The following is a 26,834-nucleotide window of genomic DNA, read 5'->3' as shown; positions in this document are numbered from 1 at the left end:
CCTTCGCCCAACCTCCAAGCTGGAGGACCACCCCTTATCGGCTGTCCACGACTGCTTATTCAATATATTCGCAGCTACCCCCCCCCCCCATATCTGGAGGCCGTCTCACGGCAAATAACTATTCAGCTCAATATAACTTCAGTGATTTTTATTCATAGGCCTATTTGCTTGCAAAACCTGAGTTGCTGAATGCAATAGCAACTTCTGCTAAGTATGATTGGAGTAAAGAAAGTAAATAAACCCTTTTAGAAGCCTAATTTCTGACTTGAGATAAATATTAATGAATTTCAAAGTGCATTTAGTGTCTTCTTATTGCTGTAATACTATTTATAAAAGCATAATTTGAAATTATTAACATTTGTTCCTCCTTTTAGTGTTATTTACGTTTCAATTTGATATGTGTAACCGTATTATGATTAAATTTAAATCATATACTGGATTTTAGAAAAAAAAACCTAGGACCGTATTCATAGACATTTTTAGCGCGGGCTTCCGGTGGATGATCAGCGTTTTTCGTATTCATAAACCAGTGTTAGCGATAGAATATGATTTGAATTCTGTACTAAGTAACCAGTGGATAGCCGAGGCTAGCTTAGTACGCTCGTAGCGCGTGCTGCGAAATGTCTATGAATAGCACCCATAGTGTCCCACTTTTTCTCTAAAGAAAGTGATTAAAGTATTACTTTCATTCATAGGAATTATGGTCGCCATAAACGCAAGGATGCGTACCATGCGGATAGCGAGGAGCCATACAAAAATGTTATTATTATTATTATTATTATTATTATTATTATTATTATTATTATTATTATTATTATTTAATACTAAACTCCATGGTGTTACAACACACGAAGGGACAGGGCAGAGCAAAGCATCTGCCATCTAGTAATAGTCTACGAAACTACCAGACAGTAGAGGAGTGGTGAATGGAAAGTTCTACGATCTTCTACTTTTTTTTTCTTTGCGTTCTGTTACAGAAATATTACGATCTGTCGTGGCTTCCCAATTTTTCCGATTCCATTCTGTTTTTATTATCTGTGTCTGCAATGCTTGAGAAATAAGGTTGTGATTGACATGCACGTTTGGAGACACGTCGTCACCTTGTCCAATCACAATTCATGACCCTGTGGTAACGTAAGGGATCAAGCACTCAGCGTTGTCACTCTTCATATGGGATCGTATGCCTGCAGTTCACATCCAGTCCCGAGCGTAGTGCATTATGCTCTGTTTTGTTCAGAGTCCAGCATATGTTCCATTATAGATAAACACAATATAATATTTGTTACTCAGTCAAATGACAAATCAATGTAAAATAATGACTTATATTATATGGTCATTAAGTTTTATATACATGAGCTACAAATTGCAAACGTTTTCGCCCATTCAGGCATCTTCAGGCACAATTGTACAATATAAAACTATGTAGCTATTACATTGGTGGTAGATAAACTGTTTAAGATTAATGGTGTACAAAACATCTCCATAATTAAAATGTAATATTACAAGTCATAAATTAAAATAATGTTAAAAACCACGCAGTGTTGTAATTAACTTCATAATATTCTATGGAACTCTTGTTCAGTAGAGTCCAATGAGTGATGAATTATGTCTGAAATATATAAATAAATACGAAATAGAAATAGGAAATTATCAAACGTAAAAGTGTAATCGGAATTGGATTGGATAAGTAAAAGTACTCACGTCGTTTGAACGTGGCAACTGTATAGATCACTATAAAACATGTTAAAAACCACGTAGTGTTGTAATTAAACTTCATAATATTCTGTGAAACTCTTGTTCAGTAGAGTCCAATGAGTGATGAATTATGTCTGAAATATATAAAGAAATACGAAATAGAAATAGGAAATTATCAAATGTGAAAGTGTAATCGGATTGGATAATTAAAAGTACTTACGTCGTTTGAGTACTTTTACTTATCCAATCCAATTCCGATTACACTTTTACGTTTGATAATTTCCTATTTCTATTTCGTATTTATTTATATATTTCAGACATAATTCATCACTTATTGGACTCTACTGAACAAGAGTTCCACAGAATATTATGAAGTTTAATTACAACACTACGTGGTTTTTAACATTATTTTAATTTATGACTTGTAATATTACATTTTAATTATGGAGATGTTTTGTACACCATTAATCTTAAACAGTTTATCTACCACCAATGTAATAGCTACATAGTTTGATATTGAGATGTTGTATAATTGTGCCTGAAGATGCCTGAATGGGCGAAAACGTTTGCAATTTGTAGCTCATGTATATAAAACTTAATGACCATGTAATATAAGTCATTATTTTACATTGATTTGTCATTTGACTGAGTAACAAATATTATATTGTGTTTATCTATATTAATTGACAATCTGAATATTTCCAACATGCTTTCTAAGTTTATATGTTCCATTACCAAGAGTTGTGTAATATCTGTCGAAAACATTAGCTTATCATTTTAACAGCTCGTTGGTTCTGTGTTACACACTTACTAGCGTCACTACACCGGCGAGTGAAATGTTCTAATTGCTGGTAGGAGATTAGCAATAGATTTTCTTTTGCCTACAGAATAGAAGTGGGTAAGATCGTAGGACCATCTCAAATTCCTTACAGGACCGCAGAGAGCAACCCACAGCCTATCTGTTTTTGATTATTGTCAACTTCACAACTTCTATGTGGATGAAGATTTTTTTTCCTTGTAGCTTCAGATATTTTTAAACATGGTTTGTCCGGATCGTTTTCCTTATGGTATTTTTCCTGTTGCAGTGTTTTCTTTCAGGACTAGTTTTCACGCTGTTATTACGAGTTCAGTCTATTTTAAGTTACTTTTTTTTACCGATATCCAGTGATTCATTTGCATCTTATTATTAAGTATTATGCAACCCTGCATTTTATAGCATGTCCACGAAATTGCAGTACCTGTTTCTAGAAGATTTGAAGGGTTCAGAACCATAGTGGGCCAAGCGCCATATATTAAAGACGTAGAAAACAAGGGTTAAAATTAAGTTATTACCATAATTCAATGAAACATATAGCAAGTAATATAAAGTATGCACATTAAAACCAAATGATAGTCCACATCTGTGGAGTAACGGTCAGCCGTCTGGCCGCGAAACCAGATGGCCCGGGTTCGAATCCCGGTCGGGGTAAGTTATCTGGTTGAGGTTTTTTCCGGGGTTTTCCCTGAGCCCAATACGAGCAAATGTTGGGTAACTTTCGGTGCTGGACCCCGGACTCATTTCACCGGCATTATCACTTTCACTTCATTCAGACGCTAAATAACCTAGATGTTGATACAGCGTCGTAAAATAACAAAAAAAAACCAAATGATATGTCAATCTTCATTCACTTACCTTTAAACGTTACTTTCTCCGTTTTTAATAAATGGCTCTTGGTCCACTATGGCTCTGAACCCTTTATTTCACCGCAAGTTTAGGTGAGATATTTTTATACCTCAAGCGTGAGCAATTCTTTAATTAAAAATAGTAGACAACTATCTATCTTATTTGGTTACCAAGGAAAGTTAACACCAGTTAATATTACATACTTTGTTGTTTTGAAATGCTAATGAAGCAAGCACCTATTTTATAGGTTAGATTTTACTGACATATTTTAATACTTAACAGATCATGTTTATTTATTTATACGCAATTAAGTACAACTGCTTGCCTCGTTTTGCACTGCATTTCCGACACTGCAGGCTTAACGTAACGTAAATGGTGTAAAAGCCGAACTCACAAATCATTATTAGCTTCACACTTTAACATCAGATCTGGTATGATAAACAACTATCTTTCGCATTAAGATATGATTACGAATAGCTCTATATTTACGGAATTGACTGTGAATGTCCCGGATTACATAACTTCGTAGAAATAAGGGGCAGATGACTCGCTAGATATACTTGTATATGGTAGTTGATAAGTATCATTTATGAATTTTATATTTGAATATTTGAAATTTTAAAATTTCACGGTGATTCTGTTTAGAAGAAAAGTTTCGGATTTTACTTCGATTTCTTGCACTTACAGTCACTAATGTTTTGGAACAGCTAACAGGTAACAGTGTGGAACAGTGGCCGTGGGAACTGGGAGTGGGGATGTATTGGAACTGATTAGAATGTTGACAAGCTTAAGGCTGGTTCACAATAAACCGTGAACGGAAACGAGAACGAGAACGGAAATATTGTTAAAATGAATGTATTTAAATGTGAGCATTCACAACAGTTAATTGTGAATGCCCACATTTAAATACATTTATTTTAACAATATTTCCGTTCTAGTTCTCGTTGTCGTTTCCGTTCCAGGTTTATTGTGAACCAGCCTTAAAGGTCTGACCATTCAGCTACCGAAGCGTTAGGCCTAATATTACTTCTATAGTGATTCGTTAATGTTTTTATGAAGCTTAGACTTTATCAGTTTGAAAGCTGGCGAATAGGGGCGTTGTTTCAAGTAGCTTTGGAGTAACAGATGATGCATTCTTTTGCATTCTTCAAGGGCCGGTGAGGTGAGTCCCGTATAATATTACAATCAGAGTTATATAGTACCAGGCATCCAGGCTTGCCTAGTGTTTTGAATAAAAACATTTTTTCTGAGTACAATGGTTGTTGGAAGTTTGAAATTTCATATTATTAGTATAATGAATGTAGAGCACAAAATATGCATTTATGTACAGCACTATCACTCGACACTCAATTGAGTCAATGATATCTGTCTCTTCTCACACCGCATTGCGTGGCACCTGTCGCCCTTTTTTTTCCGCACCATGAACATTCGCATTCGTTTCTTGCTTGGTGATCATTAGGGCTTGGAATTTGATGACCTATAAATCATGAAAAAATGTCCTAAAAACAATGCATTTATGACCTAAAACTCTTTCAAAATATGCTCTAAAATTGATCTTACATAATTGGCTTAGTTGACTAGTAATTAAATTAAATTAAATTCTAGTACCAACATTCAAGTTTATTTAATTTTACATAATGTTTTCTAAGTAGTACACTTTCATTAATTATTTTACTTGATGTAGTTCCATTTAGTCCACCACAAGGCCACTTTTATCCGGAACTAGCAGGTATAGAGCGGTCTATATTGAAGGGGTGGTTGGACTGATCCATTACATGGGGATGTACTACGTTAAAATGACAATATTTGTGTAGAAAAAACGATTAAAATAATATACAAAATAATGGGTATTAATTGACAAAATATGTAGAAAAAATATCGAAGGAAATAAATAATATTTTACATTAATAATGGGGATTTATTGCCAAATTAAATGAAAATACCCCAAAAATGACCGAATAAAACAAAAACAAAATGCTCTTATGAGTTGTAAGAGGCAGAAAAAAAACTCTAAAACTGTTTTTTAAAACACTCAGTTTATTACATAACATATAAATACTAAAGCAGCAATGTTTTCGGCTTACTAGAAAAAAAGATGCAATTTCATCAAAATCCTAGCTCTAGTGATTATATTATTATTAGTATCTATGGGAAATGCCGTATTGCGTTATAAGTCGTTCCGAAACGTTGAAGATACCAATCCCGAATACGCTGAGAAAATCCAGAGTTTTTCCAAATATTTTCAAATAAATCATGTTATTTCTAATGAAATCCTTCATACTGTAGGTCGAAATATTATTCTTAACAACTTTAAACCGTCATCCTTGTGGTGGCTTGATAGCTGCGATGTGTTAATTCAGATCCCAGAATTGCGGATTATATCGTGACTAAGACTATAAAAAAATTTTAACGCGGCTTCTTTCCGAAGATAAGTGCGGGCATTTTGTGATGTATAGTTCCGCTAAGCAATTTTGGGTACAGGGGACGAATTGGAAATATTATCTCGGAGACGGTGTAGAAAAACTCTTGTCAGATGACATGAATTAGGCATATGTACATAGTTTTGTGAACTATGCAATGTATTTATCTATTATTATCTTTTTTTTTTTTACTTTTTAATTATACTTAAGTCTTCTGTAGTAATATTTCAGCCGCTATACGACATGACAGATCATCGTTGCATTTCTGTAATTCCAAAGACCTGAAACAAGTAAAATCATCGTCTTGGTCCAATATCTTAGCTATCATTGGAATGTTATGAATTCTGGCTTAAAAATTACCCGCACTGCAGAAAATAAATTTTGCTTACTGTCATGCTAAACTTTGTATCCTAGATTCGCGGTTGGAACCCAATCAAAGAGGATCCGTTTTACGGGACGAGAAAAACTTTAGCATGATTTCGTCCGAGAGGAAAGTAAAACTGTGGGGCTCGTTTCGTGTGCCTGACAGAGGACTCCAAGAAAAGTCTGTCGAGTACTTTTGGCCCACGTTGAATATCGACCTTTTCAGTTGAAACTGTCGGTTAATTTACACTACTATTGCTACTACTACTATTAGGCCCGTAACACACTTCAGCGAGAAACATGTACAGTAGAACCTCTATTATCCGTGGTAAAGAAGGGGGTGAGCTGAATGGTTAATCGAAAAAATCTGTTAATCAGTACCATAAAATTTTTTCGTAAATTTAGTGACTAATACACTTTGGTAAATTCCTCTATGGCATTTGTATTTAACACGCTAGGTAGTGGATCACAAGTTCACTAATTAAAGCCTCATTGCCAACGACGGGTTTTTAAGGGGCAAGGAAACTCCTTCTAATGGCTGCCTGTTAAAAGATAGGAATAGTGAAGGTCTCGTGTTGTAGATTTACATACTTTATACATTCCAAACTCATATCCTGTTGCGAGAAGAGCCACAGTTTCTCTTTCCCCAAACCACTCAATTATTTACACATTTTTTCCGATACTTAGCACAACAAGATTTCTTTTGACACCCGTAGACGTTATACAGTACGACAATTCTAACAGTTCACCATACCGTGTAAGGCAGCGGTCATCAGCACAGAGCACCCTGGGGCTAGCGTCACTTACCCGCGGAGAACACATTGCGCTGTGGTGCATTCGTAGCTGCTAGCGGGTATGCTCTCTACCTCTTCCTGCTGCACGACGGGGCATACGGGACGGCTCAGCTTACCCTTTACTCATTTCAGCGAGTGCTGACAACCACTGGTGTAAGGGTAAAGGTTTGTAATAACACTCTCTAGAAAAAATAACGTGCTAATACAATGTACACTACTTTATATATTTCTGCAGAAAAAAAACAAAAGACAGATGGATAATCCACCAGTCGGTTAATAGGTGAAGGATAATCGGGGTTCTACTGTAATGTGTTTGTCGAGCTATGGAAAATGCTTTCCTTGAGGACGGAGAAACACTCGAAATAAGGCATAACTGACATTGGTCGGGTAGCGATTTTTTTAAAACATAGTTACGTATTTCCCGCTCCCACAGGTAACTAACCTAATTTTAGCCTATAAAATTTATATTACGTCAATGAAATTGGACAATTAATAGAAAGTCAGGTGTTCAAATTGATGTAACTTTATTTCTATCAGCGCATATCAAACCCAAAGACCTTGTGTCGTATTATGTACAAGGTATTTGAACAAACTGCCTTCTGTACGATGTAATAAAATTCGTGTTTATTTATCTATACAGAGATGGCTCCACTGTCTAGCAATATATTCCTTTTTGTAGTGTGAAGACGTTAGGCTAAACTAAGCGGTGTCCACACATTACATAGTTCATAGCTCACGCTGTAGCAACCGACCTTATTGCTATTACCGACCGTACAGTATCTAGAGCTGTTAAAATACCAGCAGATTTCAACGTTACTTCTATTATGTTTTGTGTAAGTTTCGTTTTGTGATTTATTTTACTTATTTTGCTAACATGTTCAGTTTGTGCTTAAGTAATTATTTTCCTTTCCTTCTCTTTTCTATATATTCTTGATCCCATAAGTTTTGTTTCAATGATTTATTATTTTTTCCAGTGCTTTTGTTGTGGATGTTTGAAGCAACTATAATTTTTATGTGTGTGTGATTTGCCCAACCATTACCTGAATAAATAGTTTATTTTTTGTAACCTATCTTTTAGTTCACGTACTTCCTGTTTTTGGTTTGTTTTCAGTGCAGCTCACATAAATTGTCTAGACCAGGGGTTCTCAACCTTTTCAAGATTGTGAGCACCGGCTCCATGTAATACTAAATGAGCAAGCACCATGAAATCGAATAGATTCAATAGGCCTATATGAGTGCATAAATAAAATTAAAAATAAACGAATATCATTTTTAAAACACTCGCCAGAATAATGATATCTTTGAACTTTAGTGTTATTCAAAATGTCAGTGATATCCAAGCAGAAGTCGCTTGTAGCTACACATAAACGGTCTTATGTGAATTAGTTATTCGTGATCTTATCTTATTCTTGAGGTATTTCATAAGTGAGAAAGTTTATCCACATATATACGTTGTCACGAACATGACCAAACATCTAAGAGTCATTTCATTTAGTGTTCTGCTCAAGGGCAGGTCTTTCACTGCAAACCCAGCTTTCTCCAATCTTTCCTATTTTCTGCCTTCCTTTTCGTTTCCTCATATGATCCATATACAGTATCTTAATGTCGTCTATGATCTGATATCTTCTTCTACCCCGAACTCTTCTCCCGTTCACCATTCCTTCCAGTGCATCCTTCAGTAGGCAGTTTCTTCTCAGCCAGTGACCCAACCAATTCCTTTTCCTCTCCTTGATCAGTTTCAGTATCATTCTTTCTTCACCTACTCTTTCCAACGCAGCTTCATTTCTTACTCTCTCTGTCCACTTCACACGTTCCATTCTCCATAACCACATTTCAAATGCTTCTATTCGCTTCTCTTTACTTCGTCGTAATGTCCATGTTTCTGCCCCATACAATGCCACACATTATGCAAAGCACTTCACTAGTCTCTTGCTTAGTTCTTTTTCCAGAGGTCCGCAGAAAATATTCTTTTTTTCTATTAAAAGCTTCCTCTGCCATTGCTATCCTCCTTTTGAATTCCTGGCAGCAGCTCATGATACTGCTTATTGTACACCCCAAGTAGCCTATTTGAAGCTGTCCACTTCGTCCAATGCCTCATTTAGAATTCTCAAGTTTATCTTCTGTATTTTTCTTCCTATGACGATGCTCTTCGTCTTATTTGCATTTATCTTCATCCCATACTGCTCACAGCTGTCATTTAGCTCCAGTAGCATATCATTTAGTATCATTTCCTCTTCTGCCAACATCTGAGAGTAAGAGTCCGTAGTATTTCGAGCCAAAGGCTATTAATTTCTCCTTTTAAGCAAATATTTCATCGCTAAGGAGGACTGGAGATCTATCAGTTGAAGTTCCACACGAGCAGCTATATTATTCTTTTGAATAATTTAGATTTTTCTTATTAATTCCACACTGTATTTAAAAGAGTTATACACCATGAAATACGAAAAGGCCTATCAGGTCTGTAACATAGTATAATAATGTATAGATTGAAACACTATTCGGCGTGTACTACAAAGTTTGAATTGAAAAGAGAACCTCAGGAGCATTCGTGTTCGCGAGCACATTTTAATTCGCATGACGAGAGCATCAATTATCATTAAAAGAGCACTATAGTACTCGCGAGCACCGGGTTTAGAACGCCTGGTCTAGACGATCATTGGTTCCTGCCGTGACATGTGCAAATACACCCTACTTACCTTGGCCCCTTACTTCGATATCAGTTCTAAATTACGTTCTAAAACACATTTTTATTTAAATTCTATGCTCACTAAATAGTCACAAACAAAACACGAGCTTCCCATTTGAATGGAATATTTCCGAGCGAAAGTACAGACGAGGTTGTTTCTGTGGTCTGAGAAACTCTCAATTCTGTGATGTGATTTTCACTATGATTGATATTAAAACGTTTGGAGGCGAAAACTATATTTTCCAAAACCATTTTCGTTTTGAACAGATTTCAAATGAAATGAAGATACCACAATCCCGTAACGGTTTCGAAAATAGTATGTGCGAGCAGAATGAAAAGTACTTTTGTGTTGTAAATGAGGTTCTCTTCATAGCTAAATGATTTTTTTTTCCGAAATACCCGTTAGCTTATTATTTGACGTTCCAAAACAATTTCGCTCAATCCTTTTATCCCACATTTTGTTGTATTGAATACACGAAACGGTTCATCTGAATAATAACTTGTCCTGCTTATTATTCCGTTTAAGCTTATCGATAATTAAAAACATTTCCTTTTCATAGGTTCCCCATCCCCATTGGCCATACGGAATGGCGGTAGCCAGCACACAAATGGCACCATGGCGAGTTCTGACAACAATGGCGCCTCTTCATTTCCGTTACAACAATGCAACGAGCGTAAACACGAACATCCAGAACCCTCTAGTGGAGAAAGGAAGAAACATGAATCGCTCGTTGCCTCCTCTGGTGGTTGCAGTAGGACTAATCCCGTCTCATTGCGAAACGGTAAGACGAGGCATTAATAACCATGTGGATTAAAGCTTTAAATTGGATTTTAAATTAATATTAACAGACTCTTTTTTAACTGGAAATCTTTTGAAGAGTTGATTTGTATTGCGGCAGTGGGGGGGGGGGGATTCATCTCAAAATTCATCTGAATGGAATACATTTAAGAGAAAATTGTCCCACCTCCCCTAAACTAAAAACCACGTTGAAATTGCTTACAGGAATTACACAGAATGTTCCTTAAAATTCAAAACTCATGTTCGTTTAAACAGTAAGTTATGAGTTTTGTTTCTCCTTACCTATTATGTACTCCTTGTGTATTTCTGAAAAATATACATTTTGTTAATGTTGTGTACCATGTAGTTTTTTAGTTGTTTGTATTTTTATTTTATTTAGTTATTTGTTTTGTATGATTGCTAATAATAATAATAATAATAATAATAATAATAATAATAATAATAATAATAATATAAGCGAAGTTCGGAAGTTCATTATTTAGTACACTGGATGACTTCAACATTCTAAAAGCAATAAATGGTTTTGTATTGATAGCAGGATTACGCGGAAGTGGATTCTTTCGTCTTGAAGTTAAATAAAAACCAACGTTTGTAGTGAAAATATTTTCTACAGAGACCATAGTTTTGTTCCATTAATAAAACTTTTAAGCATACAACTAAAAGAAATGTATGTTTGTTTAAATTAATAACGGTTTTATCTTTTGCTTGGATAGCATTTCATATTATTATTATTATTATTATTATTATTATTGTTATTATTATCATCATCATCATCATCATCATCACCATCACCATCACCATAATCCTTCGTTCTTACAGTGTAATTTGTTCGTTATGTTTCCTCAGGATCAGATCTGAATTTTTTATTTTTCTTCTATATTTTCCGAACGATATTTATAGTTTCAAAAAAAAAAATAGGCCTACAGTGTCTGATTTTGAAAGGGCTTGGCTTTCGTAGTAGTTTTTGATAGGATTTTATTTCGGAAAACGTATTACGTGTCTTTCACGTGTTAAATTTTATTACCTTGTTAACATGTTTCGGCCTGCTATTGGCCATCTTCAGAACTGGCTGTTGCTGGTCTTGGCGTCTTTTGTTTTGTTTCCTGTAGGGGTGTGTTTGAGAAGTGTAACAAGGTAATAAAATTTAACACGTGAAAGACACACAATGCGTTTTCCGAAGTGATATAGTGTTAAAAGTTGTGTAATCAAGATGTATAATGAGGATTTTATTATTATTATTATTATTATTATTATTATTATTATTATTATTATTATTATTATTATTATTATTAAAGACTTACATTATGTTAATGCATTCTAATGATGTAATTGTTATAATACCAGAAAATGAAGATCTTTTAAATTCCAAACTACATCACTTCTAAACAATTCCAAATAGGCACACAATAGCCTATTATAATTTGAAATTATGTTTCTTGTCCACCCAAAATTAATTATTGAAGACATAGACTGCTCTTACAAGAAGACTAATCCTATGATTACTTTAGCTATAATGTGGGCCTACAATAAATTCCTGAAATGAAGTAATTTCAACTTAAATCAGACCATATGGAACAAAATAAAATTATTGTGAAACGGTATACATAATACCACAAAACAAGTTACGGAAAAAATCACGTTATTTAAGGATAGTGAGCAGGTCTTGTTCATCCTACACTGCGTTTTGGCATGTCTTTCATTCCGAAATATACGAGTAAAAGTTTCTTTCATTGGTCATAGAAAGTCTTGTATAAGTGAGTTTTTGTTCCTTACATTTATCTTCATCTTATCTGATTATATTCTTCTGTATTTATGGAGTGAAATGTGTACTGTGAATATACTGCAATTTTAAAATTCGAAATTGAAGGAAGAATAATAACGCGCTTGGAACCAGAGCGTTAGTTCTGTGGCTGCAAAACACTTCGCCAAGAGGTTTAAACTTCTTGATATGTACATACAGATGAGTTTTATTAAGAAAACTGCATAATGCGTTGATATACGAAGGCACTTCGTACCTTTTCACCTCGTGTAATTATGACCGTTTTGAAAAGCTCCGCGTTAATGCGACTTGGTGCTGTAAAACTGGAGAAGTTGTGTGTTAAGTGCAGCAGAGGTCTTATTTATTCGTTATATCTGAATATAGCCAAGCTGACTTTTCAGTTCTTTTCCCGTCAGTTGAATGGTTTTGTTTATTTAAATAATAGACGATAGGTGATGATAATAAATCTTGGAACGTCTTTTCAATATGGATGTCGGAGATTCTTTGATGTATAGCCTAATAATAAACGAATTGGAAACCGTCGTAACTGTAAATAATTTTATAAATAATGGTTAGAAATATTTACTCCCAAATTAGAAGATACTTCATCCTGTCTTGATCTCAGAAATCCATTTTTCGCTCGTGAAGTCTGCCAGTAAGCCTATTTCTAATGGAGTTTCCCTAAGTTTCATTCTCGGAATAGTAGATCTATTCGAAAGGTTCTTGGACTTCTTTCTTCAGTGTCAAAAGTCGGTATTTATTTGTTTGTTTGTTTGTTTATTTATTTATTTCGACATACATTCCTTGTCAAGTGATAAACGGCTCACATCCCTGTGTCTGAAACACATGCCGTAGGTTATTCTTCTCCACTTTCAACAAGATAGCGCGGCAGGCGATTTTCACCTCTTAGAGTGCTATTCATAGACATTTCGCTAGCCCGCGCTACGAGCGTGCTAAACTAGCCCCGGATCGATTGGTTACTTGTACGGGATTCATATCATATCATATCGCTAACACTGGTTTATGAATACGAAAAACGTTAGTTCGCTGATCATCCACCGGAAGCCCGCGCTAAGAATGTCTATGAATATGGCCAGTTCGCTGATCATCCACCGGAAGCCCGCGCTAAGAATGTCTATGAATATGGCCCTTAATAATTAAAAAAATTGTTGCGTCACAATTCATTTTCATAGTATGTTCTACGTACGTTATATAGGCTTTCCTAAGGATTTTTACTTTCACTCCAGTTCTGTGGTTTGTGTTATTTCTAATTAGAAACCAGTTTTCTTCTCTAAAAATTCCCTGTCTTTCTCACAAAAAATGAGATACTGTTAATGAGATCACATCGAAATATCTCATCGTCCACCACTGTGGAGTAACGGTAAGCATGCCTGACCATAAAACGAGGAGGCCCAGGTTCAAATTGTGGTTGGGACAAGTTATCTGGTTGAGGTTTTTTTCTGGGGTTTTCCCTCAATCCATTAAGACCAAATGCTGGGTAACTTTCGGAGCTGGACCCTGGATTCATTTCGCCGGCATTTTCACCTTCATATCATTCAGACGCCAGATAATAACAGCAGTTGATAAAGCGCCTTAAAATAACACTAACAAAATCTCCAATCAAATTGCATTCACAGATCTCCACAGCAGGCATAAATATAAAAAAATATAGCTGCCCATACTGTGTGTAGTGTAAGGATGTGGAAACTTTGGATAGTCCTCATGAAAAATAACAATAGTAATATTTTCATGCTATAAAGCTGCATACGCACCACGCTAACGTGATGTGTTAACACGTATGAACACGTGTTGTATAAAAGATCTTTTAGGCTGTATCGGAGACACAGCCGCAAGTTTTATGCCTGAATAGGCCTACATCTCCCGGGATGGGATGTTGAATGCATGGTATCCATTGCTTCTACTCCCGCTCCCATTTTTCTGCATAATAGTATGCCTCATCTTTGTGAATTTTTTCTCTTCACTCAATTTGTCTCTCGAATTTTTCCAATTTAACTTGTTGACTGCTGATTATTCCTCGGTTATGATTGTAGCCTCGTTCGTTACGAATCGTTCGAACGTACAAGCTGTTCGCATTCCTGCGTTACACTGCCTCGGCTGCTGCGCGATTCGCCAATTCGTGTAACTTCCCTCGCGTGTATCGCTAGATAATGTCACCCGGTCTGTCTCAAGGTTAGGTTGGATACATTGATTCACATTTTTCTGTACTTAATTTGAATATGTCGTGTAGTTTAGAAGTTATAGGCGCGATAAAACGCCTGAAAATGTGTCGGTCGCCAAATCATAGCAATTTAGTAATTACTGGACCGAACTTATAAATGTATTCACATCAAAAACCCGGACCCTATATTTGAATAAGCGTTTACATTGGTCTGATATTGGCTCTCAGACTTCGTCAGACGTGTTAATGCTTCCAAGGCGTCAGAAGTGCTCTGCTCATTGTCGAATAGTGTATCCTGAATGTGAACAAAGCAGAGAAGCTTACTGAGCATGTGAAGAAGTATACCACCGTGTAAAATTCATCAGACAAGAAGCAGGCCTACAGGAACCAACCTACATGCATTTATAGGATCTTGTTTCATTTTGAGCTGCACTCAAGCACATTACTGCTATAATACTCTTCTTGATCAAGTTCTTCCCGCAACATTTTACCATTCCAACACAATGATGCACTTGTAAAAGTTATTCCACTGAAGCGACATGTCATAATTGTGCAAATACCTGAGCCAAAGTTACCGTGTTAACACATAATCTGACGTGACGTGAGCCGAAGTTGCCGTGTTTACACATCATCTGACGTGACGTGAGCCAAAGTTACCATGTTAACACGTCATCTGACGTGACGTGAGCTAAAGTTACTGTGTTAACACTATCTGACGTGACGTGAGTCAAAGTTACCATGTTAACACGTAATCTGACGTGACGTGAGCCAAAGTTACCATGTTTACTGACGTGACGTGAGGCAGTTACCCTGTTAACACATCATCTCACGTGACGTGAGCCAAAGTTACCATATTAACACGTAATCTGACGTGACGTGAGCCAAAGTTACCGTGTTTACACATCATCTGACGTGATGTGAGCCAGTTACCTTGTTAACACATCATCTGACGTGACGTGAGCCAAAATTACCGTGTTAACACTCATTACCGTGTTAACATGTCATCTGACATGTGTTAACACGTAACCTCAGCATAGTGTGCATACACACATATATGCTAAAATGAACTCCTTATGTAGAGGAAATTATTGGGGTTCATCAATGTGGTTTTAGGCGTAATAGATCGGTTATTGATCTTTTTTGTATTCTACAGATATTGGAGAAAAAGGGAGCATAAGGCCACAGTACATAAATTAAATCGTAGATTTCAAAAAAGCATACGATTTGGTTAAGAGAGAAGTTTTATGTAATATTTTATTGAATTTGAAATTCCCAAGAAACTAGCTCGATTAATTAAAATGTGTCTGAAAGTGAGTGAAACGTACAGCAGAGTCCGTATAGGAAAGCCAGTTTCTGTCACTCTTTTCCAATTCATTGCGGGCTAAAGCAAGGAGATGTATCATCACCTTTATCTTTTAACATTGCTCTACAATATGCCATTAGGAAAGTCCAAGGAAACAGAGAGGATTTGCAATTGAATGGGTTATATCAGCTGCTTGTTTATGCGGATGACGTGAATACGAGTATGTTAAGAGAAAATTCACAAACTATTACGGAATTGTACTTGAATTGTATTCAAATAGTTTTGGAAGTAAATTTGAAAAAGAGAAACACAAACTATTTGATTATGTCTCGTGACCAGAGCTTAGTACGAAATGGAAGTATAAAAATTGTAAATTTTTCATTTGAAAACGTGGAAAAATTCAAATACCTTGGAGCAACAGTAATAATTATAAATTACACTCGGGAGGAAATTAAACGGAGAATAAATGTGGAAAGTGCCGGCTAATAATCGGTTGGAAGATTTTGTCATTAGTCTACTTTCAAAAATACTGAAAGTTAGAATATATAAAACAGTTAAGCTTATATATTTTCATTTATTTATAGTTGTGAAACTTGGACTCTCACTTTACGAGAGGAGCAGAGGTTAAGGGTGTTCGAAAATAAGCTAATTAGTGAAGAAAATATTTGAGGCTAAGATGAAGTTATACAGAAGAGTAGAGAAAGTTACACAACGCAGAACTGCACGCATTGTATTCTTCACGTAACTTAATTAGGAACATTAAATCCAGACGTTTGAGATGGGCCGGGCATGTAGCATGTATGGGTGAATCTAGAAATGCATATAGAGTGTTAGTTGGAAGACCTGAGGGGCGAAAAGACCTTTGTGGAGGGCGAGACGTAGATGGGAGTATAATATAAAAGTGGATTTGAGGGAGGTGGGATATGATGACAGGGACTGGATTAATCTAGCTCAGGATAGGGACCGATGGCAGGCTTATGTGAAGACGGCAATGAACCTCCTTGTTCTTTAAAAGCCATTTGTAAGTAAGCAACATATAGGCCTATATTAACGTAATAGAATAGAAATCGGTACTAAAATGTTAAAACGCTTGTATGACAATTATTTCCAAGTAGGCTACAGTGCTTCGTCCCATTATACTTTTCTCCTTGTTGCCACAGTATCGACATAAATATCAACGTCTCATCATTTCAGAAAAGGTGAAAGTAGTAAAAAATGGATGTTAAGTAAGTAGGCCTACAGTTCTATGCATCCTTGAAGAAAATTAAGAAGTTTTAAACGGTTTTGAGCATGAATTAAATCATGTCCCCGAGGAGTGTCCAAACTATTTCGTTATGCTATAGCTCGCGCAAGAAACGGTTACCGAAAGCAATGATGGCGTTGCTGTCTGTTTTGACGTGTGTATGTAGGCACGCCGAGGGGGGAGAGGTACGAAGTACTGTCTCTTCCAAGAAGATGAACATATGAGGACATCGCTGTGGAAATAAAGTACGTAGCAAGAGAAAAATTCGAAGCTAATTAAACGCGCAACATATGTTTACGAATGAAATAATAATACCGTGCGATACAAGACACGTATTCACATGCAATGGAACAAACTAAAGTCGAAATGTAACTATCACAACGCAAGACTGATTCTATCGATGTCATTTCTCTTCCGACTGTACTCTTGAATATCATTCAGGTTATCTCGTGACCTTTCCTGTCGCCCGCTCTTCCTTATCGCAGTGTTTGATTCGCATTCCTTCCGTCGGTAATCCGTACTTGGGAGACCTATACCTGGTCTGTCATTTCTCAGTCTCAAAGCATGCTTTCCTTTCCGAGTGGAGTATTTCAGAAATAGATACCAATTTTTTTTAGGGGTGATTGGTTGGATCTAGACAGTCATTTTAAGTAGCCTATGGTAACACAGGGTCCACGGTTTGTAATTTCGGCACTATGCAATGCCAATTTCTCATATATCCCCAGCTATTGGAGATGATGTCCGACATCAAGCGCGTGAAGTTTCTTCGAGCCAAATGGTCCATCCGACGATTTCAATTGTTTAATGAAGGCTGTCAACGCATAATGATATGACTACAGCAACAATGGCCTTACATATGAGATGAATCATTTTATAGAATGAAGTAGCCTATATTATGAAAATAATAATGATGAAGTAAGGATAATAATAGTAGTGCATTTTTTATGCAGGCGGGAATGGAAATTCCATTTCGGATTGGCCCAATGGAGGAATGGTGCAGATAAAAAAGGAACCAGTCAGCAGCTCGGGAGGAAGTTCGACGCCGTGTCTTCAGGTTGCAGAGGTCACCACGAGCATCCGACCTCAACAGCAGCAACATCAACATCAACAACAGCAACAGCCTCAGCTGCAACAGCAGAACGTTGTTAGCAATGTGTCAACTACACCAGCGCCATCCCCAATGGCGGCTATTGTGAAGCTAGAGGCTGCGCCATGTTCCGCTTCTCCATGTAATGGCGGCGTTAACAGTACTTCTGCAAATGGCGGACCTAAGTCGATGCAGCATCCATCTATTAATAGCGGTGGTAAGTAATTTGCGCCTGCTGATAGATAAGACTAGGCCCATAAGTTTATTGAAATTTCTGGGTTAAATTTATGAACGCCTAATATTAACTTAGAAAGCATGTTGAAATGTTCAGATAGTCAATATAATATAATATAATATAATATATAATATAATATTGTTTTATTAATTCAGTCTAATTGACATATCACAAATATAAAAAAGTCAATGACACTTACCCATGTAAGTGATCTTTGTGCACTATACAAATATAAAAATTAAAAATTAAGCAAACGTTTTCGCCCTTCGGGCATCATCAGGCTTTTATACATACAATATCTTGTACATTTTGTCTCTTATTGTGGAACGAATGATTAATCACAACCTTTTTAATAATGAAAATAATAACTATTTAAAATTGTCTTATGGTAATTAACAATCTAAAATTAATGTACAGATATGAAAATTTAATACATAATAATGATATAAAATTGTGGCTGCACTGCTGTGTTGTGTTTAAATTATAACATCATAAAACTGTGAACATGATAAAAACAATTCATTCCTTTTTAAACTTCATAATTTCATTAATTGGATGTTTTTTTTTTATAAATTCTTGTTTGACTCACATTCATTATCTTAGAAAGCATGTTGAAATGTTCAGATAGTCAATATAATATAATATAATATAATATAATATAATATAATATAATATAATATAATATAATATAATATTGTTTTATTAATTCAGTCTAGCAGCAAAACATCCAATTAATGAAATTATGAAGTTTAAAGAGGAATGAAATGTTTTTATCATTCACAGTTTTATGATGTTACAATTTGAAGCAAGTAAAGCGATCGGTTTGGAAGTAAATCCCGAAAAGACAAAGTATATGATTATGTCTCGTGACCAGAATATTGTACGAAATGGAAATATAAAAATTGGAGATTTATCCTTCGAAGGGGTGGAAAAATTCAAATATCTTGGAGCAACAGTAACAAATATAAATGACACTCGGGAGGAAATTAAACGCAGAATAAATATGGGAAATGCGTGTTATTATTCGGTTGAGAAGCTTTTATCATCTAGTCTGCTGGCAAAAAATCTGAAAGTTAGAATTTATAAAACAGTTATATTACCGGTTGTTCTGTATGGTTGTGAAACTTGGACTCCCACTCTGAGAGAGGAACATAGGTTAAGGGTGTTTGAGAATAAGGTGCTTAGGAAAATATTTGGGGCTAAGCGGGATGAAGTTACAGGAAAATGGAGAAAGTTACACAACGCAGAACTGCACGCATTGTATTCTTCACCTAACATAATTAGGAACATTAAATCCAGGCGTTTGAGATGGGCAGGGCATGTACCACGTATGGGCGAATCCAGCAATATTGAGTATTAGTTGGGAGACCGGAGGGAAAAAGACTTTGGGGAGGCCGAGACGTAGATGGGAGGATATTATTAAAATGGATTTGAGGGAGGTGAAATATGCTGATAGAGATTGGATTAATCTTGCACAGGATAGGGACCGATGGCGGGCTTATGTGAGGGCGGAAATGAACCTTCGGGTTCCTTAAAAGCCATTTGTAAGTAAGTAAGTAAGTATGATGTTACAATTTAAACTCAATATAGCAGTGCAGCCACAATTTTATATCATTATTACGTATTAAATTTTCATATCTGTACATTAATTTTAGATTGTTAATTACCATAAGTCAATTTTAAATAGTTATTATTTTCATTATTAAAAAGGTTGTGATTAATCATTCGTTCCACAATAAGAGACAAAATGTACAAGATATTGTATGTAAAAAAGCCTGATGCTGCCTGAAGGGCGAAAACGTTTGCTTAATTTTTAATTTTTGTATTTGTATAGTACACAATGATCACTTACATGGGTAAGCGTCATTGACTTTTTTATATTTGTGACATGTCAATTAGACTGAATTAATAAAGCAATATTATATGATATTATATCAGCCTAATATTAAATTCAGTCAATCCGATAATGAAGTTAAGTAACTGAAAGAAAGCAACATGTACAGTTTGTGTTTAAGAGTTTTCATTGTTCCAAGGAGACATGCTCCCTCACCCCCGGAAATTCCACTACACTGCTTCGTCGATATAGGAGAAAGTCAATGTTTACCTGCTTAGGTCGTATAACACTTCACACCTTAATAACAAGAAGTGTAAAACTCAGGTCTCTGCCTCAAGCAAAAAGAGATTCATTCTCATAGTGTCCATGTGAAAGCTATGCAAATCTCATGGGATCCAATTAGTTCACAAAAACATAATCGGTAAATATTTTATAGCCGTTTCTTCCATGTTTCGGGTCTTACACACATTTTGTCACGGATGTTACAGAATATCCTTCATTTCCCTGTTTTCAAACAACTGTGATATTTCTAAGCCAAAATATTCACTTAAACTGTAAGATTGCAAATTGTTATTAACCAAAACTACTTAAAATAAATGACAGAAAGATTGCAGTACAGAGTAAAAAGTTCCTCGATCCTGGAGCTCTGGAATTAAATGTTATGTTTTATTTAACGACGCTCGCAACTGCAGAGGTTATATCAACGTCGCCAGATGTGCAGGAATTTTGTCCCGCAGGAGTTCTTTTACATACAATTTTGCTTTGTGTGGTATACCATTTTTGGCTGGATTTTATTCAAAAGATTTAATTTTGGAAATAGTGTAAATCTACTGACATCAGCCTGTCGCATTTAAGCACACTTAAATGTCATCGACCTGGCCCGGGATCGAACCCGGAACCTTAGGCATAGAAGGCCAGCGCTATACCAACTCGTCAACCAGGTCGACCTCTGGAATTAACAGTACAGGCTCTCAAAATATTTCTTCAGCAATAGCGTCTTGAAAAACATACATTAACAGCTGATCTCTCTGGAAGTGCTGTAAACTTCAGGGAAACATAAAAGTACCTACTACCTATCCAAGACCACTTATATTCAATGCCCATAAAACTTGTAAAATATTTTCCTCTTGAAAATAAAACATTAGAATATTTAAATTTACAGCATTATCTATATCTTACACTAATAATAAACAAATATTTCTGAAAAAGACTTTTTCATTGGAATTATTTCTGAAAAAGACTTTTTCATTAGAATTATTTCTGAAAAAGACTTTTTCATTAGAATTATTTCTGAAAAAGACTTTTTCATTGGAATTATTTCTGAAAAAGACTTTTTCATTAGAATTATTTCTGAAAAAGACTTTTTCATTAGAATTATTTCTGAAAAAGACTTTTTCATTAGAATTATTTCTGAAAAAGACTTTTTCATTAGAATTATTTCTGAAAAAGACTTTTTCATTAGAATTCCCAATTTGCCTGGAATGGCTCTTTAACAAATTCTGCTGTTTTGTAGTTTGTGTAAGTAGCTTTTAAACATAACGTTTTTTACGGTCAAGAATAGTTGCTAGAGCTGCTGTATATAGAACCTTTCTTACAGAACATTTTGTGAAATATACTTAGGATCGTATCACAGTCTAGTAAATACAGTCACGAAGCTTGAGTTTACGAGGGTACTAGGAACAATAGACTGTGCAGGTACTATTTCGCATTGTCTGTAATGAGGCGATAGTAGCGATCCTAGTGGTTAGCAACTACCTACGGATGCGTATTTACTACGTATTGAGCTTCGTGACTGTATATACTAGACTTTGATCGTATGCCAGTGTCTTTTTTTCAACTGACTATGGGCCTTAGTTCTATAAAGTTTTGATCGTCTTATAGTTACGTATAATGTTGTTTGTACTGTAAACATAGAATAGGGGAAGTCATCCCTCTCCGTTTCTAAGATTGCGACGGACCGTTGTGCGTATTACTTTTTATTATTCTTTTTTTCACTCGCCCTCAGATAAACTGCAGTTTTTTTCGCTTATTGCCTCAGCTCTCTGATTTACTACTTTGTCGTTTCCTCCTTCGTCCGTCAGGGACTCTCCGGTCCACGACTTGCCGTGTGAAGATATCTGCAATCCTAGCAAGGCATTGAGTGGACGGAGACATCTACCTCCAAGCGGGAAAATTAGTGGGGTAATATAGGTTTTAATTTTGCGTGGAGTTCTCTAATACAGTTTTTATATACCGTAAATTCCTACACAGTACACCCGATTTCACTGTCCTGAAAGCAAAGCGTACGCAAATGAGGTTAGCTTCTTCGGCTTTGTATAATCGGACTTACGACTAGAATCCCGAAAGCTAGTAATATAATATATTGGTAAATTAGCAGGGTAGATTTAGGGTTACTTATTACCTTCTTTCATTTTATCAAATTGTGGGCATCTACCATGTTGCATAACTTATAACTGTGAGATGTAGGCTATGGTTTTATCAACAGTAATCTCACTAGAGGTTTTGATTTATCTAGAGAAAATCAAAACTCCGAGTGAGATTTAATTGAGTATTACACGATTAGAAGAAAGTATGTAAAGATTAGAAGAAATTAAGTACTCTGATACAATAAAATATTGACTTACTGAAATTCTATTTCACGAAAACGTTGGAACGGAGCCGCCATTTTCAGTTGACTGTCTATGCTGTAAACAAATGACGATCACAAAACATGTTTTATAGTACCGTAAAGAATTTGCAGTTTGGAATGTTTGCAAACAAAGAAACAAATGGTAGGGAGGTGATAAAAACAGAAGTATGTAAAGATTAGAAGAAATAAAGTACTCTAATACAATAAAATAGTTATTAATTGACTTGCTAAAATTCTATTTCACTAATGTTACCTTCACCAAAATATTTGAACGGAACGCCATTTTCAGTCAACTATCTATGCGGGAAACAAATTACGAGCATTTTTTTATAATACCGTAAAGAATTTTAAGTTTGAAATGTTGGTAAACAAAGAAACAAATGCTAGGGTAGTGATATAAACAAACAAATGCTATGGAAGCGATAAAATTGTGCGATAAGCAGCCATGATTTGTTGAAAGACGTCCTTTCGTGCCGTTTTATTGATCAAAAGTACTATGACGTAGTAAAATTGTAATAGTCGGAACAATAAGATTTAGCTCTGTTTGTTCCTAATACAGTGCGAATCTTGAATCGTACGCAGAATTGTGCAATAATTACGCATAAAAATAGTTTTCCACGTGACACGTAAATTACGCATAAAACGTGTAAAACACAATACGTTTTAGATCTTTTCTTTCTTCTACAGTGCGAATCTTGAACCGTGCGGAGAATTCTGCAATTTTATGCTTAAAAATGTTTTGCACGGCATATGAATATGCGTAAAAACGAGTAAAATGCGTAGATAATGCGAATTACATAAAATACTAGAAAATATAAAATCATCCAAAAGGAAACCTGGTTTTTGAGATGAATAGATGTTGTTATGTACGACATGAAACAAAACGACTTTAAATACAAATTTTACCATTGACAACCCCCAACTTCATCTTTCTTTCAAAGCAAGTTAAGTTAAAGATTTTATCTCCCTTATCAAATGCATCATCTTCGTCCGAATCGAACCCGCAAACTTTGGATAAAGCGTCAAGTGTGGCAAACAGCAGATCACGGAGGGCGTGAAGTTGCGTACTGCTGCATTTTGTATTTACGACACTTTTCATGTGAATTTTGTCACCTTTCCGGAAGTGGTAGAAGAAACGGGTTTAGCGCCCGGAACCGGAAATTCCTAGGAAGAGAATCCAGTCAGCTGCAGTCCTTAATAGTCCCACTTTTCCAGGGCAAGCTCGTCCATTTAAATACAAGTTCGAGGTTCCTTGAGCCGTGTACAAAGCCCTTGCTCCCTCAGGTGTGCGAGCACTCTGCGTTTTAGATCTTCATCTCGTAACTAAATGCAATCTCACACCGTAATCACGCGACGTCTACCCCGTGTGTGACTAACTTCTGTATTTAATTTGATTGTTCATGGCTCTTTCACACATCCACGAATTAACTGAAAAGTAGGGGTCCAGAGACTTATATCTAAATCTAGCCGTGATTCTGGTACGGTACTGGTATTTTCTTCATGCGTCCGAGAACTCATGAAAATGAGCTTCCCTGCTCTCTTTTTTGCCGGTCATCTGCAGTAGACGTCCGTTACAGGTCGTGTTAGAACCTTTCCTGCGGAGTTACCTGGTTAGCTTAAGGATGAAATGAGCGAAATTCCTATTTTCTACATTTTTAGCTAAATACCTAATTTTTTCGTATACAGCAATCTCTTAATATTATAGTCCCGTCGCTCTGATTTCCGGCAGCCAATCGCGTTGCAGGTCGGCTACGTTTAAACGTATGCGTCTTGTGATTCGCTGAAGAAGACGTTATTCATTTCTTAAGGCTCGATAAATACTTAATATAATCGCCCGCCATTTTGGCTCTTTCGTTGGCGTTCGCAGAAAGCACACGAGGATGTTATTTTCCGCTCAATTATTTGCTGAATTACAGTGCGTTTGATTTATTATCATAGGAGCTACGGCATGATAATGTTTAACGGTGTGGAAAATAGATTCTTCGTCTGGCAGCTCGGCAACGAAAGAACAACAATGGCCTAGACTTTATAGAGCCTTCACTTTCTAAGACGTAAGCAAAGCGGAGGAGTCACGCCGGGAATAACAGCGTCGCGACTATAGTAATAATGCCTCTTTGTTTTATCATTCATTTATTCATAGTGTTTTGCCCAAGGGCAGGTCTTTCACTACAAACCTAGCATTCTTCAGTCTTTTCTATTTTCTGTCTTCCTTTTAGTCTCCGCATATGATCCATATATCTCAATGTCGTTTATCATCTGATATCTTCTTCTGCCACGAACTCTTCTCTCATTCACCATTCCTTCCAGTGCATTCTTCAGAAAGTAGTTTCTTTTCAACGACTAGCCCAGCCAATTCCTTTTTCTCTTCCTGATCAGTTTCAGCATCATACTTTCTTTACCCACTCCTTCCAACACAGCTTCGTTTCTTATTCTGTCTGTCCACTTCACACGCTCCATTCTTCTCCATATCCACATTTCAAATGTTTCTAGCCGCTTCTCTTCCTTCGTAGTAATGTCCATGTTTCTGCCGCATACAATGCTACACTCCACACCCACTCTCTAGTCACTTCTTTAGTTCTTTCTCCAGAGGTCCGCAGAAGATGCTCCTTTTCCTGTTATAAGCTTCCCTTGCCATTGCTTTCCTCCTTTCGACTTCCTGGCAGCAGACCATGTTACTGCTTAGGCTATAGTACACCCAAGTATTTGAAGCTGTCCACTTGCTCTACTGCCTCATTTAAAATTTGCTGTTCTTTCTTTACATTTTTTCCTTTGACCCTAGTCTTCGTCTTGTTGACATTTATCTTCATTCCATACTGCTCACAGCTGTCATTTAGCTTCAGTAGTGTATTATATAAATTTGATAGCTTTCGAGTTATTATAAATTAAAAAAAAAATACTCTCAAAATGTACTGTATCTATTGCCACAAAATATGTTACTCCTACAAATTAAAGTTACTGTTAAGAACTACGTATTTGACATTTTGAAATAAATTTTCAAAATTGAAATTAACCCAAAACAAATAATTTTTTTCTTTAATATTCTAGTATTCAATTATTATTTCTGTTTTTTGGCCTGCATCTGACCACTTCATTCATTGTGGCCCTAGAAGAAATTAATTGGAAAGCGCTAGTGTAGAATATTTCGCACAATAGATACATGTTCTTGAATAACAATTTCCATAGTGCACTATAACAATTACCATAGTGCACTTCAGAACGTTTGTTTTCAGATTGATACACAACAGATTTAATTGTCCCCTTTAGACACCACGAAGGCGAACCCGCCATCGTCCGCGATTAAAACCTGTACCTTCCAATCTCTAGCCATTTGCTCTACCAATTCATCTGCCTGACGATAAAATTTCAGATTGATTCAGTTGCTTTTTCCTTTTTAGTATTACGCAGCATAACATTTTTTTAAAATGCCGTCGAAATGTTTAAGGTCTTGTGAAGTTTCTAGGAGATTTCAACGCAAGTTTAGGTGTGATACTTATATATCTGTAAGGGATGATTATGTGCACCGTTCGCAGTGAAAGAAGGCAACTCTATTTTATTTGACATTCAAGCAACTTGGCTGACGTCCCATAAGATATGTGACAGCAGTGTCCTGAATTGGTTTTAATGGCATCAATCAGAACAAAATGGCAAGAAACTATAAATCCTGGCAACGTATTGGGGATGGTTTTGGAAGTGCTATTGTAATGGGAAACTGTAGGAAATGGTCAGATTTCTGAAATACAGTAATTCGGGAGAAAACTTTCTTGCTTTGGGAGACATTCACTCTCTTCCTTCGTTCGTTCTTTCTTTCTCTCTCTCTTTCTTTCTTTCTTTCTTTCTTTCTATTTCTTTCCTTCTCTCCTTTTTTCCTTACTTTCTTTCCTTTTTTATTTCTCTTTCTTTCTTTCCTTCTTTTCTTTTCTTTCTTTCCTTCTTTCTTTCTCTCTCTTTCTCTCTTTGTTTCTTTCTTTCCTTTTTTCTTTCCTTCTTTCTTTAGTTCTTTCTTTCCTTCTTTCTCTTTCTTTCCTTCTTTCTCTTTCTTTTCTTCTTTCTTTCTTTCTTTCTCTCTCTCTTCTTTCTTTCTCTCTTTCTTTCTTTCCTTCTTTCTTTTTCTCTCTCTTTATTTCTTTCTCTTCTTTCTTTCTTCC

The 26,834-nt window shown here is 35.9% G+C and overlaps 1 protein-coding gene across 1 annotated transcript in view; it reads left to right on the top strand.

The window, feature by feature from the left end:
• Positions 1–26,834, top strand: part of wge (winged eye) — a 705,384-nt gene that overhangs the window by 526,198 nt on the left and 152,352 nt on the right. The window contains exons 6-7 of the mRNA XM_069828951.1: positions 10,182–10,403; positions 17,855–18,208. Coding sequence (XP_069685052.1) covers positions 10,182–10,403; positions 17,855–18,208 — 576 coding nt within the window. The remainder of the gene's footprint in view (positions 1–10,181; positions 10,404–17,854; positions 18,209–26,834) is intronic.

The sequence above is a fragment of the Periplaneta americana genome, chromosome 6 (assembly GCF_040183065.1).
Source record: "Periplaneta americana isolate PAMFEO1 chromosome 6, P.americana_PAMFEO1_priV1, whole genome shotgun sequence".
Classification (NCBI taxonomy): domain Eukaryota; kingdom Metazoa; phylum Arthropoda; class Insecta; order Blattodea; family Blattidae; genus Periplaneta; species Periplaneta americana.
Note: the sequence above shows the minus strand (reverse complement) of the source record. Positions and strands in the feature narration are given on the sequence as shown.